The sequence below is a fragment of the Hemitrygon akajei genome, chromosome 17 (assembly GCF_048418815.1).
Source record: "Hemitrygon akajei chromosome 17, sHemAka1.3, whole genome shotgun sequence".
Classification (NCBI taxonomy): Eukaryota; Metazoa; Chordata; class Chondrichthyes; order Myliobatiformes; family Dasyatidae; genus Hemitrygon; species Hemitrygon akajei.
In genome coordinates, this window is record NC_133140.1 from 85,799,644 (window position 1) to 85,817,332 (window position 17,689).

The window sequence follows — 17,689 nt, forward strand, 5'->3', positions numbered from 1 at the left end:
TAGACCAGCTGAGGCAAAACAACAAATTTCACAACAAGGAGGAGAAAATCTGCAGATGCTGGAAATCCGAGCAACCCACACAAAATGCTGGAGGAACTCGGCAGGGCAGGCAGCGTCTATGGAAAAGAGTGGGACGGTCACCAGTGTAGGCTTGGAACCCAGACTGTACCACGTAGCCAACAAACAGGCAGGCGTAGCTGGGACCCGTGGCAATCCCTTTTGTTTGAAGGAAGTGGGAAGAGCCAAAGGAGAAGTTATTGTGAGTGAGGACAAGTTCTGCTAGGTGGAGGAGAGTGGTGGTGGAGGGGAACTGGTTGGGTCTGGTGTCCAGAAAGAAACGGGGAGACTTAAGGCCTTCCTGGTGCAGGATGGAGGTGTATAGGGACTGGACATCCATAGTAAAAATAAGATGATGGGGGCCAGGGAGCCTGAAATTAATGAAAAGATCCAGAGCATGTGAAATGTCATGGACGTAGCTGGGAAGGGACTGAAATAGGGGAATAAAACAGAATTGAGGTATGCAGATATGAGTTCTGTGGGGCAGGAACAGCTGAAACAATGGGTCTACCTGGAGAAGCGGGTTTGTGGATCTTGGGTTGGAGGTAGAAACAGGAGGTGCGGGAACTATGAGGTTGTGGCAGTGGATGAGAGATCCCCAGAGTCAATAGGGTTGGTGAAGGTGCGGGAAACAATGGCCTGGTGTTCCTTAGTGGTGTCCTGTAGGAGGGGTAGGTAAGAGGAGGAGTCAGAGTTGGCACTGGGTCTCAGCAAGATGGAGGTCAGTCCTCAAGATTAGTACAACACCTCCCTTATCTGTGGGGTTGACGGTGAGGTTAGGAGAGGGAGTGGAACGCAGAACGTTTGAAAAGAGTGAGGATGGAATAGGAGGGAGGAGTGTTAATGTCTAGTCAGTTAATGTTCAGTGGCAGTTGGCAATGTAAAGGTCCAGAAGAGGCAGAAGACCAGGGTAGGGTGTCCAGGAAGAGGAGGAGGGATGAAGATGGAGAAGGGGTCATCAGTACAAGGTGGGGAGTCCTTGCCAAAGAAATAGACTCAGAGATGGAGGCTTCTGTACTGTGGTTTTCTTTGACTCTATAACTCTAATCACAGCAGTTTAGCAACACTATGACCACTTTGCACTAAAATGAACTTTGTTTTCTTTAGTTCTGATAATATTTTCTTGGCTTCTTAAGGTCGGCATTGTTGGGGGGGTGGGGAGTAGATGAGTGGGTGTTGTGGTGGAGATGAGCAGATAAGCTCCCACCATCTATTAAATGTTCCCAGTGGTGAGTGCCTCAAATAGGCTCTGACAACCAAATCCAGCTCCTGGCCTTCACGGGCAGCTTAGCTACCAAGCCCGGCGGAACCATTTCTACACAAGCCCTGACGACTCTAAGGTCAGCAAGAGCCACGGTCCTCCCTGCTGTCAGGAAGGCAAAGCGTGAGTATGCACAGAAAATCCACAGACACATTTTTAACACCAGGGACATAAGGTGCATGTGGCAAATATACAAACCGTAACAAATTACACATCCCCCTTGTTCATCAACAGTAACAATGCTTCCCTTCCTGAAGGGCTGAATACCCTCTATGCATGGTTTGACCAATTGAGGAAAGTCTTCTCTCTTCCTGAGGACACCCTCTTGCCACAATCGAGGAGAGGAGGACCCTCGCCAGGATGAACCCACACAAAGCTACAGGGCCAGACACCATACCTGGTCAGGTGTTGAGATACCGTGTAGTCCAGTTAACAGAGGTCTTCATGGGCATTTTTAATATCACTCTGAAATAATTCACTGTCCCTGCAGGCTTCAAGGCAGCCACCATCATTCTGATGCCTACGAGAGCAAAAGTAACTGGCTTCAATGATTGCCGCCTAGTGGAGTTACTGGCCCCTTAAAACCAGTCACTTCAGGCAGATGATGCTCGTCAGCCGCGGCTGGCAACTCATCAAGGAGAAGGGAAACTCTGATCTCAATCTTCTGCTGCCTTGCGGCTATAATCACTCACCTGAAAGGCTGCAGGAGTAGATCCTGAGGAATAATCCTGAGCTGCAGTCCTAATGTTGACTGCTAACTCCTGTGATGCTCCTGGTGCCGGACTGTATCGATCTCTGCCGATTCAGCAGCTGCATGGAGAGGGAGAGCCTGCCGCATGGGCAACAGCTTGCTCTCCACATCGCACAGCCCTGACTCGCCTACGACAGCTAGGACACAACATCCATGGTCGACCCCAACCAACAGAGAACTTCAAATGTTTTCTTGTAAAAATCATGTGGAATTGATGTTTGATTTATGTGCTTCTTGTGAATGTTGTTACCTGGTGCTCTGCGTCTGTGATGCTGATACAAGTAAGTTTTTCATTGCACCTGTGCAGATGACAATGAACCCCACTTTGACTTTGATCAGAACTGGCTGGTGTCTGGGTGTGTTGTGGGAGGGGGAGGATGAGGGAAAGAGGAGAAGGTGCTTCTAATTCCAGCAAACAACCACCCTCCCTATACCAGCAGAGTGGCTCTTCTCCGGCTGTAGCAAACGGAGGACTGCAGGAAAGTCCATCAGCAGGCCTCGCGCACTGAGTGTATCCCGCTGGCACCCATGTACCTGCAGCTCATATGTGTCCCGCTCTTCCCGATCGAAGGGCCTCTGGGTGAACAGAAAGGTTTGGTCCTCGATCCCAAAGGTCCCACTGTAGTCATCTTCCAATCGGAGTCTGACATCCCCAGTTGTGACAGTCTCAATCTGAAATTAGACAGGTGTAGAATGAGACAGGTATTTTCTCTCTGTCTGTGTCTGTCTCCCTGTCTTTCTGTTTGTCTGTCTGTCTGGCTCTCTCTGTCTCTGTCCACCTGTCTATCTCTGTCTGTCTTAACCCACTGTGCCAATTTGCCACCCATGAGAGGGCAGTGTCTGCCCTGAACCCCTCAGCACCGTGTCACGTAAGCCCTTTGACCACTGCCCTGTAGTTAAAGATCTCTTACCTTGGTCAGAAACCAGGGGAACGAAACATTGTAATTCTCTGGTACCACGACGACCCTGGCCGCAGACAGGACACTGAGTGTGGACAGCAACAGTGTAACCTGTACAGAGGCAAATGCTTCAGTGACTCTTTCATAATCCTCGTTACAGCCCAACCCACCCTGGGAACTCGCTGCCTTCCTGCAGCCTCAGTAAAATAACCAATGTAAAGACCCAGCCCACACCTGACGTTCTCTCTTAGTCATAGAACACCACAGCTCAGAAACAGGACCTTCGACCCACCTAGTCCACGCCAAACGACTAATCTGCCTAGTCCCATTGACCTGCACCCAGACCATACCCCTCCACCCATATACTTACCCAAATTTCTCTTAAGTGTTGAAATTGAACCTGCATCCACCACTTCCTCTGGCACCTTGTTCCACACTCTCACCACCCTCTGAGTGAAGAAGTTCCTCTCATGTCCCCATTAAACATTTCACCTTTCACCCTTAACCCATGATCTCTGGTTGTAGTCTCACCCAACTTCGGTGGAAAAAAAAGCCTGCTTACATTTACCCTATCTATAACTCTCTATTAAAATTTCCTGTCATTTTCCTGCCTCCAGGGAATAAACTCCTAATGTAATCAACCTTTCCCTATAACTCAGGTCCTCAAGTCCCAGCAACATCCTTGTAAATTTTCTCTGTATTCTTTCAATCTTATTTATATCCTTCCGTAGGTAGGTGACCTCAACTGGTCACAATACTCTAAATTAGGCCTCATCAATGTCTTATACAATTTTAACATAACATCCCAATTCCTGAACTCAAAGCTTTAGTGTATGAAGGCCAATGTTCCAAAAGCTCTCTTTATGATCCTAACTACCCATAATGCCACTTTCAAGGAAATATGGATCCGTATTCATAGATCTCTCTGTCCTACCACTCTCCTCAGTACCCTGTTGTTCTCTGTGTAAGACCTACCCTGGTTGGTCCTCCCAAAGTGCAACACCTCACACTTGTCTGCATTAAATTCCACCTGCCGTTTTTCAGCCCATTTTTCCAGCTGGTCTGGATCCCTCTGCAGACTTTGATAGCCTTCGTCGCTGTCCACGACACTCCCAATCTTTGTGCCATCCACAGATTTTCTGATCCAGTTTACCACATTACCATCCAGATCATATATATATATATATAGATGACAAAGAACAATGGAACCAGCACGGCACTAGTCACAGGCCTCCAGTCAGAGAGGGAACCCTCTAGCACCACCCTCCGCAAAGCTAATCCAATTTACTATCTTCCTGACCAACCAGCCAAGTGGGACCTTGTCAAAGGCCTTACTAAAGTTTTCTCACCTCTCGCATCAGGAGGAGGATACAAAGCCTGAAAACACACACCAACAGGCTCAGGAACAGCTTCTACCCTGCTCTTCTGTTTGATAACTCTTGATCTCTCAATCTACCTCATTGGCTCCTTGCACCTTATTGCTTAGCTGCACTGCACTTACTCTGTAACGGGAAGTGCAACACTGTATTCTCATCCTGTTATTGCTTACAGGAGAGAGATTGAAATTCTGGCTGTGGTGCCACAGCAACCTCTCACTCAATGTCAGCAAGACCAAGGAGCTGATTGTTGATTTCAGAGGAGGGAAATGGAGGTCCATGAGCCAGTCCGCATCAGGGATCAGAGGTGAAGAATTTCAGCAGCTTTGAATTCCTTGGTGTTATCATTTCAGAAGATCAGTCTTGGATCCAGCACATTACAAAGAAGGCATGGCAGCACCTCAACTTTCTTAGAAGTTGGCGAAAATGCAACATGTCATCTAAAACTTTGACAGACTTCATAGACGTGCGGTAGAGAGTATTTTGACTTGTTGCATCACAGCCTGGTATGGAAACACCAGTGTCCTTTAACAGAAAAACCTACAAAGAATAGTAGATATATCCCAGTCCATCATGGGTAAAGCCCTTTCCTCCATCGGGCATTCCACATGGAGTGATGACACAGGAAAGCAGCATCCATCATCGAGGACCCCCACCACCCAGGCCAATGCTTCTTCTCTTGGCTGCCATCAGGAAGGAGTTACAGGAACCATCAGGCTCTTGAACCAGTTGGGCTCACTCACCCCAACAATGAACTATTCCCATAACATATGACTCACTTTCAAGGACTCTTCATCTCATATTCTTGATATTTATTGATTACATTTTCTATTATTAATATTTTCCTTGTTTTGTTTTGTTCTTTCTTTGGATTTAATGTGATTGCCTGCAAGAAAATAAATCTCTGGGTTGTTTATGGTGACATAAATGTAGTTTGATAATAAATTTACTTTGAACTTTGAACTTCTCCCTTTCTACTACCTCACTATCTCTACGGACTGATGGTTTGAAATGATTTGTATGGATGACATTCAAAACAAACTTGTCCAACTGCTCTGAATTTTCTCTGTAAGTGTATCCATACCTCAGTGTACTAATGGTTTGAAATGATTTGTATGCAAAACAAAGCTTTTTACTGTGTCTCAGTATATGGGCGATGATAAACCCATTTATCAGTGATCAGAGTTTCAAACCAAAGAGGTTTTGCTGCATCTTTGACAATCAGAAGATGCCATTGTGGTCACTCCTGGTCACCACAGTGAACTCTGGAAAACTGACAGATGGATTAGAAATCAGGTATTATGGGGAAAGGTTTGAGGGAGCGAGGGCTTTTCTCTTTGAAGTGAAGGAAGATGAGAGGTGTACAAGGTGATATGAGGCATAGATTGGGGAGCTACGGTAGCATGGCGGTTAGCACAGCTCAGAGTTCAGTTCTGGCGCCGTCTGTAAGTCCTCTGCATGACTGCCTGGGTTTCCTCCGGCTGCTGCAGTTTCCTCTCGCTGTCAAAAGACCTACTGGTTAGTAGGTTAATTGGGCATTGTAAATTGTCCTGTGATTAAGCTAAGGTTCAATCAATGAATTGCTAAATGGTATGACTAACTGGGCTAGTAGGGCCTGTTCCGCGCTGAATCTCTGAAGAAATAAGTAGATAGCTAACAGGTCAAGTAGCCTTGAGAAGAGATTGAAGAGAATTCTTTCCCACGGAGAAACTAACAATGGCAGATGCTGAAAATCTGAGGTTAAAACAGAGAACAGTAGGAAGGTTATGCCTCACAAAGCTGGCGGTCAGGGACTGGTAATGGCATCCAGCTCCCCCTCAGTTCGGTAAATGGAAACTGGCTTATTATTGTCACAAGTACTGAGATACAGCGACAAACTTTAGTTTGCATGCCTTCCAGAAGATCCTTCCATTCAGAGGAACAAAAGTATTGCAAAAAATGAAACTGGAATGCAGCGTATCATGTTGTAGTCAGAGAGGAGGTGCGGTGCAGGAAGACAAACAAAGTGCAAGGACCACATATGACCTGGATGGTGGGGGTCCCTGATGATGGATGCTGCTTTCCTATGGCAGTGGTTCAAGTGGATGTGATCGATGGTGGGCAGGGCTTTTCCTGTGAGGGTATGGGCTGTAGCCGGTACCTTTGTCCATGGAGGGGAGGCTGGCTCCCATTTGTACTGAGTTGTAATGGTTGCTCAATAGGTCGTAAGGCAAATGCCAGCGGGGTCTCTCAGCTGGAAGGTGGGAGATCGATTTCTCACCCAGAGGACAACACCTCCAGCTATGCAAAGAGGAGTGAAACCCCCAATTCTGGGATGTCAACCAGGAAGTGGATGGGTAGAAGGAGAGATATAAAGGCAGGAAGGAAAGAAAAAGAGTGAGAAAGAGAGAGAGAATGAAGCGAAGGAGAAATTAGACACGTGGTGGTACCTTCAGCCTTTAGCCTTAAGCAGAGTATCCAGAATACTCCCCGTGGCACCCCGCAGTGAGCCATGAGGCAAGGCAATGGTTTAAAGAAGAGAAAGAGCATGAGTTTACAGAGATTGAAGGTGAAAACGTGACAAGGTAAGGTGAACACTAGGGAATGGGAGAAATGAGTGGATAGTGGAAGGGAAAGAGAGAGAAGGGGAAGATTGAGAGTGGAGGGTGGAGTTAGAGAGAGAGAGGATGGGTGGAGAGGAGGAGGGAGAGGGAGAACAAAAGAGACAGGGAAAGCAATACAGAGACAGAGGGGTGTGGAGAGACAGAAGAGAGAATGAGACAGAGAGGGAGTGGAGAAGAGAAGGAGAGATAGAGAAAGAGAGGAAGAAATAGGGAGAGAGGAAGATTTGGAGAGAGAGGAGCTTGTTGGAGAGAGTGAGGGTTCAGAGTTGGAGAGAGGGGCAGAGAGAGGGAGAGGGATAGACAAGAAGGGAAAGAAAGAGATTAGGTGGAGAGAGGAAGAAAGGGTCGAGGGGAGCTAAGGGATTGTTAAAAAGAGAGTGTGAGGGACAGAGAGAAGGAGAGACAGAGGTACAGAGAGTGAGAACAAGAAGAGGAAGAGAGAGGGTGCAGAGAGAGAGAATGGTTGGAGAGCGAGTGTGTGGAGAGAGGGGATGGAGAGAGGGAATGGAGAGAGAGGGGTTTGTAGAGAGAGTGTGGAGAGAGGGTGCAGAGAGAGAGAATGGTTGGAGAGAGAGAGTGTGGAGAGAGGGGATGGAAAGAGAGAGTGTGGAGAGAGAGGGAATGGAGAGAGAGGGGTTTGTAGAGAGAGTGTGGAGAGAGGGGATGGAGAGAGAGAGTGTGGAGAGAGTATGCAGAGAGAGAGGGAATGGAGAGAGAGGGGTTTGTAGAGAGAGTGTGGAGAGAGGGGATGGAGAGAGAGGGGTTTGTAGAGAGAGTGTGGAGAGGGTGCAGAGAGAGAGACTGGTTGGAGAGAGAGAGTGTAGAGAGAATGGAGAGAGAGGGGTTTGTAGAGAGAGTGTGGAGAGAGGGGTTGGAGAGAGAGGGGTTTGTAGAGAGAGTGTGGAGAGAGGGTGCAGAGAGAGACTGGTTGGAGAGAGAGAGTGTAGAGAGAGGGAATGGAGAGAGAGGGGTTTGTAGAGAGAGTGTGGAGAGAGGGGATGGAGAGAGAGGGGTTTGTAGAGAGAGTGTGGAGAGAGGGGATGGAGAGAGTGTGGAGAGAGAGTGTGGAGAGAGGGGATGGAGAGAGAGGGGTTGGAGAGAGAGAGTGTGGAGAGAGGGTGCAGAGAGAGACTGGTTGGAGAGAGTGTGTGGAGAGAGGGGATGGAGAGAGAGGGGTTTGTAGAGAGAGTGTGGAGAGAGGGGTTGGAGAGAGAGGGGTTTGTAGAGAGAGTGTGGAGAGAGGGGTTGGAGAGAGAGGGGTTTGTAGAGAGAGTGTGGAGAGAGGGTGCAGAGAGAGAGACTGGTTGGAGAGAGAGAGTGTAGAGAGAGGGGTTTGTAGAGAGAGTGTGGAGAGAGGGGATGGAGAGAGAGGGGTTTGTAGAGAGAGTGTGGAGAGAGGGTGCAGAGAGAGAGAATGGTTGGAGAGAGAGAGTGTGGAGAGAGGGGATGGAAAGAGAGAGTGTGGAGAGAGAGGGAATGGAGAGAGAGGGGTTTGTAGAGAGAGTGTGGAGAGAGGGGATGGAGAGAGAGGGGTTTGTAGAGAGAGTGTGGAGAGAGGGGATGGAGAGAGAGGGGTTTGTAGAGAGAGTGTGGAGAGGGTGCAGAGAGAGAGACTGGTTGGAGAGAGAGAGTGTAGAGATTATGGAGAGAGAGGGGTTTGTAGAGAGAGTGTGGAGAGAGGGGTTGGAGAGAGAGGGGTTTGTAGAGAGAGTGTGGAGAGAGGGTGCAGAGAGAGACTGGTTGGAGAGAGAGAGTGTAGAGAGAGGGAATGGAGAGAGAGGGGTTTGTAGAGAGAGTGTGGAGAGAGGGGATGGAGAGAGAGGGGTTTGTAGAGAGAGTGTGGAGAGAGGGGATGGAGAGAGTGTGGAGAGAGAGTGTGGAGAGAGGGGATGGAGAGAGAGGGGTTGGAGAGAGAGAGTGTGGAGAGAGGGTGCAGAGAGAGACTGGTTGGAGAGAGTGTGTGGAGAGAGGGGATGGAGAGAGAGGGGTTTGTAGAGAGAGTGTGGAGAGAGGGGTTGGAGAGAGAGGGGTTTGTAGAGAGAGTGTGGAGAGAGGGTGCAGAGAGAGAGACTGGTTGGAGAGAGAGAGTGTAGAGAGAGGGGTTTGTAGAGAGAGTGTGGAGAGAGGGGATGGAGAGAGAGGGGTTTGTAGAGAGAGTGTGGAGAGAGGGTGCAGAGAGAGAGACTGGTTGGAGAGAGAGAGTGTGGAGAGAGGGGATGGAGAGAGAGGGGTTGGAGAGAGAGAGTGTGGAGAGAGGGTGCAGAGAGAGAGACTGGTTGGAGAGAGAGAGTGTGGAGAGAGGGGATGGAGAGAGAGGGGTTTGTAGAGAGAGTGTGGAGAGAGGGTGCAGAGAGAGACTGGTTGGAGAGAGAGAGTGTGGAGAGAGGGAATGGAGAGAGGGGTTTGTAGAGAGAAGGGTTGGAAGGAGAGGGGTTAGAGGGAAATGGATTGGAAGGAGAGGGATTGGTGGGAGAGTGGTGGGAGTGAGGTGGAGTTGGAGGGAGAGTGTGTAGAGAGAGAGAGGTTGGAGGGAGAGGGGTTGGATGGCGAGGAGTTGGAAGGAGAAGGATTGGAGGGAAAGGGGTTCTAGAGAGAGGGGTTGGAGGGAGAGTGGTTGGTGGGAGAGTGGTTGGAGAGAGAGAATTGGAGGGAGAGGATTTGGAGGGAGAGGGATTGGAGGGAGAGGGGTTAAAGGGAGTGGGGTTCAAGAAAAAAGGATTGGAGGGAGAAGGGTTAGAGGGTGAGGGTTAGAGGGAGATGGGTTGGAGAGAGAGAGGGGTTGGAGAGAGTGGGGTTCTAGAGAGAGGGTTTGGAAAGAGAGGGATTAGTGGGAGAGGGATTGGGGAGAGGGGTTGGTAGGAGAGGGTTTGAGAGAGAGGTTGGAGAGAGAGGTTGGAATGATTGGGGTTGAAGAGACAGATGTTGGAGAGAGAGACTTTGGAGAGATTGGAGTTGGTGGGAGGGTGGATGGAGAGAGAGTTGTTAGGTTTGTAGAGAGAGGGGTTGGAGGGAGAGGGGTTGGATAGAGAGGGGTTTGTAGAGAGAGATTGCTAGAAGAGGGGTTTGAGGGAAAGGGGTTTGTAGGGAGAGGAGCTGGAGGGAAAAGAGTTGGACAGAGGGTTTCAGGGTGAGATATTGGGGGAGAAGGGTTGGAGAGAGTGACTGGAGGAGAGGGGTTAGTGAGAGAGTATGTGTAAAGGCTGTGGAGGGAGCAGTTTCAGGGAGAGGAGGGAGTCAGAGGGGATGAGGCGTTGGAGAGAGGGATTTATCGAGAGGGATTGGTAGAAGAGGGGGTTGAAGGAAAGGGGTTTGTAGAGAGAGGGGTTGGAGGGAATGGAGTTGGACAGAGGGTTTGGGGCGAGGCGTTGGGAGGGAGAAAGGTTGGAGAGAGCGTTTGGAAAGAGAGTGGTTGGAGGGAGAGGGATTGGAGAGATGGTGTGTAGAGAGGGGGGAGAGAGAGGGGTCAGAGGGTGGGGTTCTAGAGAGAGAGTTTGGAGGGAGTGGGGTTCTAGAGAGAGGGTTTGGAGGGAGTGGGGTTCTAGAGAGAGGGGCTGGAGGGAGTGGGGTTCTAGAGAGAGGGGTTGGAGGGAAAGCAGTTGTAGAGAGTGGTTGGAGACAGAGTGGTTAGAGAAAGAAAGGGGTTGGAGGGGGTATGGTTGGAGGGAGAGAGGTTGGAAGGAGAGGGGATACAGAAACAGGGTTTGGAGAGAGAGAGGGGTTAGACAGAGTGAGGGGTTTGTAGAGATTGGTTGGAGACAGTGTGGTTAGAACGACAGGGGTTGGAGAGAGGGGATGGAGAAAGAGGTTTGTAAAGAGGGTTGGAGGGGGAATTGTTGGAGGGGGTATGGTTGGAGGGAGAGAGGTTGGAAGGAGAGGGGATACAGAAACAGGGTTTGGAGAGAGAGAGGGGTTAGACAGAGTGAGGGGTTTGTAGAGATTGGTTGGAGACAGTGTGGTTAGAACGAGAGGGGTTGGAGAGAGGGGATGGAGAAAGAGGTTTGTAAAGAGGGTTGGAGGGGGAATTGTTGGAGGGGGTATGGTTGGAGGGGGAGTGGCTGGAGGGAGAGTGGTTGGAGGGAGAGGAGTTGGAGGGAGAGGAGGGAGGGAGAAGAGTTGGAGAGAGAGGGAATTGATTTAGAGGGTTTGGAGGGAGAAGAGTTGGAGAGAGAGGGAGGAAAGGAAAGACATTGAAGGAAAAGTCAGTGAGAGAGAAAAGTTAGGGATTGAGATGGATGGAAAAGATCAGATCAAGGCAGGAAAATTGGAGTTAAAGGTGTGAAAATAAACAGATGGGTCACACACCCTTCTCTCCCATGGGTTCTCATCTCCCAGTACTGTGGAGTTTTGGATGTCGGTGTCATTACTCACCGGTGTGAATTCCATGCTGTGCAGTAATCTGTAGACCAGAGGTACATCAGCTGTTAGTGAGACATTCAGGAATGGAGAAGAAACCCCAGAAAAAAAACATTGTTAAAAATTAATGAGTTAGCAACAAGACTCTGTGACCTCTCAAGAAAAAGCAGCCTTTCAACAAGAAGCAGCCATTTTCACCTTCTCCTCTTTACAAACACCTTGTTTCAGGAGCTGATCCCAATCAATCCCTTCCCTTTTATTTCTGAAGCTACCCCTCTCTCTCCCTTTCTCTATTTTTCTCTCCCCCTCTCTCTTCCTCTCTTTGGTTTCCACACCCCTCTCTCCCATTCTCTCCCCCCACCTCTCCCTCTCTCTTTCTCCATCTCCCTCCCTTTCTCTCTACTTTCCTCCTTCCCTCTCTTCTCCCTCTTTCCCGCCCTCTCTCTCTCTCCTTTCCCTCTCCCTTTCTTATTCCTCTCCATTTCTCTCCATTTTCTTCTCTGCCTCTCGCTTTCCCTCACTCCTCAGTCCCAATTCCTCTCCCTGTCACTTGTTCTTTCCCAATGTCCTGTCTCCTTCCCTCTCTGTCCCCTCATTCCTATTCCCTCTCTCTCTCTCCTATCCCTCTCACCCCTTATATCTCTCTTCTATCTCCCTCAACTATCTTTATCTAAAATCCATCTCACATTCTCTGCCTGTACATTTACCTTTGTCCCTCTCCCCCCCCCCCCCCCCTCTGTCAGCCTCTAAATATTATTTTCTCTTTTTTCTGCCAGGTTCTCTGTTATTCTCTCTCTCTCAACCACCCCTCTCCCCCCACCGACACACACTCTCTTTTGGCCATTATTCTCTCTCTATCTCTGTCCTTCATCTTCCTCCTTATCATCTCTTTGTTTATTCAATCTCTCTTTCTTTCTCTCTCCCTCACTCTCTCATTTTATCACCTCTCCTTTTCGCCCTCTCTTCATTCTCTCCACCATCCAATGTTAAGACCATAAGACATAGGAGCAGAATAAGGTTATTCAGCCTAGTTTGTCCCGCCATTCCATCATGGCTGATTTATTATCCCTCTCAAACCTATTCTCCTGCCTTTTCTCCGTAACATTTGACACCCTGACTAATCAAACCCTCCACAGATTCACCACCCTCCTCATCTCTGTTCTAAAGGGATGTCCTTCTATTCTGAGACTGTGTCCTCCTAGACTCCCCACGATAAGAAACATCCTCCCCACATCCGCTCTATCCAGACATTTCAACGTTCAATAGGTTTCAATGAGATAACCGACCTCACTGAAATCTATTGAATATTAATTCACGGGTTGAGTTCCTTCCTGTTTGCAGTTTGCCTCCAGTTAGCCTGCCTGTTTTTGCTGCAGTAAAATACAGTTTATAGGCAAATTTGACGTATCCAGGGTGACCTTGATTATATACAACCTGTAACATGAACTATTAAACCCCTTCAGTGAGTTACGAGCATCACACATGTGAACGTCATCGTTATAGAACAACTACCCTAGCCCAAATGAAGAAAAAATACTTTCATGATTTGTCACTTTCCCTCATTTATTCACGTCAAAATTCCAAATGCTCAGATTCCAAAGATTTTCCCTGGATTTTGGCAGGCTTCTAAAGGATCAAAGGTCAGCTTTATTTGCCGCATACATTTACATGTACTGAACTTGGAATTTGCTGCGTTGTGTCGGGCAGGGCGCAATATGCAACAAAAAATGCAACATTCAACAATTACAAGTAATGTTATATAAAAAAGTTAGTGAATTTATAAGTTAAAGTACAGATATGGAATAAAATGTGCATAAATACAAAAATACCGAAGTATATTTACAATAAAATACCATTATATACAGTGGTTTAGTGTCTTTCGTACATGAGATTAAAAGATAGAGGGGGTGGGGGTGGGGGTCTAGCTAGAATGGTTGATCAGATTAACTCCCGGGGGGAAGGAAGCTTTAAGATGGTGTGAAGTTTACTAAGTTGAAATATTTTAGGTTTTAATGACGCCCAGGTCAGGTTCCTGTGTTTGAGTTGTATCAATGTTTTATTGAATCAGTATCAGAATTGAGTTTCATATTACTGGTATATGTTGTCAGATCTGCTGTTTTGCAACAGCAGTACATAATAATTAAAATAATTATAAATTACAATAATAAATATATATTGAAAAATTAAATTAAGCAAGTAGAGCAAAAGGAATACAGAGAAAAACTGAGTGAGGTATTTCTGTCCGTGCAGAAATCAAGGACATTCCCTTTGTTCCCTTGCCTGCTCTGTCACGGGCCTTTTCTTACCCACTTCCTTTTTGTTTCTAGTTTAGATTTAACAGAATGATAATAATCAAAAACAACTAAAATCAGAGATACTGGAACTGAAGGAGATCAGAAAAACTACTCTTACCTGCTCTGTCAGTCCGTGTCTCAGTTAGTCCCCAGGTGCGTGAAAACTTTCTTATAAACAGGGATTTGTTAATGTTTGACTTCTTGTCCCACCCAAGCTGATCATTCAGTTCCACTTGGTAACCACTCTTGTTGCTTTTTGAGTATTTCACACTTCCCTTCTGTTTTTACACTGTTTCACAGTGTAACCTGCCTTCGAGAAGAGGGCAGGTTGGATGAGAAATAGAGGTTCAGCCAGACATAGGGGCACCGGGGGTGGGGTAGAGGCAGAGGGGCAGGGTAATGTCTTTGAAAAAAGACTTGCAGAAGTAGAGCTAGAGACAGAGAGGCAGTGATTGAATGGAGTGAGGTGGCCAGATGAAGAGATGTGGGAGATATACAGGAAGAAAGATAAAAAGAATGAAGGATCAATTTTATTTATCAGATATATTTACACTAGTTAGGAATTTGCAGTGGTGTGTTGGTCAAGGCATGACATGCAACAAAAACAACAATTATAAAGATTAAAGAATAATATTTAAAAACTAATAAAATTAGAGGCTAAAGTACAGATGTGGAATAAAATGTGCGTAAATACATATATACCAGCATCTATTTACAACGTAAACAGCATTATAAACAATGGCTTAAAGTGCCGTGCAGAGACAGGAGTAATAGAGCGGGGCTGGGGGCTAACCAGCTGCCTGGAGAAGAGACATTTAAGATGGTGTGAAGTTTTAATTTTTATTGTATTTATTTATTGAGATACAGTGCAGAATGAGCCCTCTGACCTTTAAGCCACGCCACCCAGCAATCCCCTGATTTAACCTTAACCTAACCATGGGACAATCTACAATGACTACCAACCGGTATGCCTTTGGACTGTGGGAGGAAACCGGAGCACCTGGAGAAAACCCACAGGGAGAACATGCAAACTCCTCTCGGGCGGCGGTGGGAAATGAACCTGGGTTGCCTGTACTGAAAAGGGCAGATACAGAGCAGGTTGCAGAAGGCAGCGAGATCAGCAAGGACACGTTGAACTTCCCCATGGACAGTCCCAAGCCTGGCTGTGAAACATTGAGGCTTGAGAATGGAGCTAGCAACCCTGTCCCGTAAAAACCCAGTACTACATAAACGCCAACAAAAGCTCCAAAGACATTATCCCTGGGAGAAGAAGGATCTTTGATAGGCTGCACCTTGAAAGATTGAGAACTGGAAGTCTGTCGCAGGACTGGTGAGCTGCTATCAGTGGCCTATGGCCCAGTTGAAGAAGGTCACCAGAGGTACAGAGAATTGGAAAGGGAAGTCAGGCAGGACAGAAGACGCCCCTAATGAGATACAAGTCCCGTTGGATTTACTAATATCCTCTGGACATAGAATCAACCATCCTTACCTACTGTGTTCCTACCGTAACGTGGATGTCCTTTAACGGCGCCCTGCCCTCACTTTTACCAAGACCACGGTGAATTTCAGGAGTGTTGTGGCCACACGGCCTGGAGCAGCACAGGAGACAGCTCTCCGGCTCTTTCAAGGGCAAAAAATGGAAATCTATGCTGGCTCTGCAGGTAATACCCCCATCCTGTGACGGAATAAAAAACTAAAGGTCAACTGGAAAAATAAACAAGCATGATCTCAGAAATAGGGAGGGAGGGTGGAAGGCAGATGGGGGTTTGAGAGACAGAGGGGGATAAAGAAGAGAGGAGGCATGAGAAAGGGAAAGAGTAGGAATGAGAGGGGTAGAAAAGAAGGCTGAGAGAGAGGGTGGGGTAGAGAGAGGGAAGAGGGAGTGGGGAGAGGGGAGAAAGGGTGAAAGAGAGGAAGGAGGAGGATAGGAGGAGTGTTGGAGAGAAGGAGAAGAGATAGGGAAGGGGAGAAAGGGACGGAGGGACAGAGAGTGAAAAAGACAGAGAAAGAGAAAAAAGTCCAAAGTACAGAGAGAGAGTAAAAGAGGGACAGTAAAAACAAACTGAGAGAGTTGGAAGCAGGGAGAGAGAAACAGAGAGAGAGAGAGATAGAAATAGAGGAGGGGGAGAGATAAAGACAGAGACAGAGAAACAGAGAGAGAGAGTAATAGAGGAGGCAGAGAGAGAAAGACAGAGACAGAGAAACAGAGAGAGAGAGATAGAAATAGAGGGGGGAAAGAGAAAGACGGAGACAGAGAGAAACAGAGAGAGAGAGAGAAATAGAGGAGGGGAGATAGAAACACAGCAGAGAGAGACAGTGTTAAATACAGGAGGGAGAGAGAGGGGGAGGGGAAGAGAGAGAGGGAGAGAGAGAGTGGGGAGAATGAAAGAGAGGGGGAGAGAGGGAGAGAGAGAATGGGGAGAATGAGAGAGGGGAGTGGGAGAGAGGGGAGAGGGAGGAGACAGGGAGGAGAGAGGGGAGAGAGTGAGGGGAGTGAGCGAGTGGGGAGAGAGGGAGGGGAAGAGAGAAAGAGAGAGGGGGGAAGACAGAGGGGGGAAGAGAGAGAGGGAGAGAGAGGAAGAGAGAGGGGAAAAAGAGAGAGGAGAGGGGGGAGTGAGGGGGAGAGTGGAGAGAGGGAGGGAGATAATGGGGAGAATGAGAGAGGAAAAAGAGAGAGGGGAGAGGAGAGAGAGGGGGGACAGAGGGAGAGAGGAGAGAAGGGGAGAGAGAGGGGGAGTGAGAGTGAGGGGGAGAGAGGGAAGGGAGGGGGAGAGAGGGGAGAGAGGGAAGAGAGGGGGAGAGAGGGGGAGAGAGGGAAGGGAGGGGGGAGAGAGGGGGAGGGGGAGAGAAAGAGTGAGAATCAGGTTTATTATCACCGGCATGTGACGTGAAATTTGTTAACAACAGCAGCAGTTCAATGCAATACATAATCTAGCACAGAGAAAAAAAAAAAATAATAATAAACAAGCAAATCAATTACACATATTGAATAGATTATTTAAAAATGTGCAAAAACAGAAATACTGTACAGGTATATTTAAAAAAAGTGAGGTAGTGTCCAAAGCTTCAATGTCCATTTAGGAATCGGATGGCAGAAGGGAAGAAGCTGTTCCTGAATTGCTGAGTGTGTGCTGTCAGGCTTCTGTATCTCCTACCTGATGGTAACAGTGAGAAAAGGGCATCCCCTGGGTGCTGGGGGTCCTTAATAATGGACGCTGTCTTTCTGAGACACCGTCCCTAAAGATAACCTGGGTACTTCATAGGCTGGTACCCAAGATGGAGCTGACTAGATTTACAACCCTCTGCAGTTTCTTTCAATCCTCTGTAGTAGTCCCTCCATACCAGACAGTGATGCAGCCTGTCAGAATGCTCTCCATGGTACAACTATAGAGGTCTTTGAATGTATTTGTTGACATGCCAAATCGCTTCAAACTCCTAATATAGTCGCTGTTTTGCCTTCTTTATAAGTACATCATATGTTGGGACCAGGTTAGACAGACAGACATACTTTATTGATCCCGAAGGAAGTTGGGTTTTGTTACAGTCGCACCAACCAAGAATAGTGTAGAAATACAGCAATATAAAACCATAAATAATTAAATAATAATAGGTAAATTATGCCAAGTGGAAATAAGTCCAGGACCAGCCTATTGGCTCAGGGTGTCTGACACTCCGAGGGAGAAGTTGTAAAGTTTGATGGCCACAGGCAGGAATGACTTGAAGCTGCTCACTCTGTCCACTTCTGATCCCTCTATGAGAATTGGTATGTGTTCCTTCATCTTATCCTTCTTGGAGTCCACAATCAACTCTTTTGTCTTACTGATGTTGAATGCCAAGTTGTTACTGTGGCACCATTCCACTCATTGGCATATCTCACTCCTGTACACCCTCTCGTCACCACCTGAGATTCTACCAGCAATGGTTGTTTCGTCAGCAAATTTATAGATGGTATTTGAGCTATGCCTAGCCACACAGTCATGGGTATACTGAGAGTAGAGCAGTGGGCTAAGCACACACCCCTGAGGTACACCAGTGTTGATCGTCAGCAAGGAGGATATGTTATCACCAATCCACACAGACTGTGGTCTTCCAGTT

The 17,689-nt window shown here is 47.6% G+C and overlaps 1 protein-coding gene across 4 annotated transcripts in view; it reads right to left on the reverse strand.

Annotated features, from left to right (window-relative positions):
* Positions 1-15,216, reverse strand: part of cdh16 (cadherin 16, KSP-cadherin) — a 91,741-nt gene extending 76,525 nt beyond the window's left edge. Inside the window, exons 1-4 of one of the 4 annotated variants that reach the window (XM_073070457.1) lie at positions 15,084-15,216; positions 11,316-11,343; positions 2,981-3,079; positions 2,604-2,741 (exon numbers count right to left, since the gene is read on the reverse strand). In XM_073070457.1, coding sequence (XP_072926558.1) covers positions 2,604-2,741; positions 2,981-3,079; positions 11,316-11,330 — 252 coding nt within the window. In that variant the 5' untranslated portion in view covers positions 11,331-11,343; positions 15,084-15,216. Of the gene's footprint in view, positions 1-2,603; positions 2,742-2,980; positions 3,080-11,315; positions 11,366-13,712; positions 13,876-15,083 lie in introns of those variants that run through there. The other 3 variants (XM_073070456.1, XM_073070458.1, XM_073070455.1) reach the window with 3 other exon arrangements.
* Positions 15,217-17,689: the final 2,473 nt, after the last annotated feature.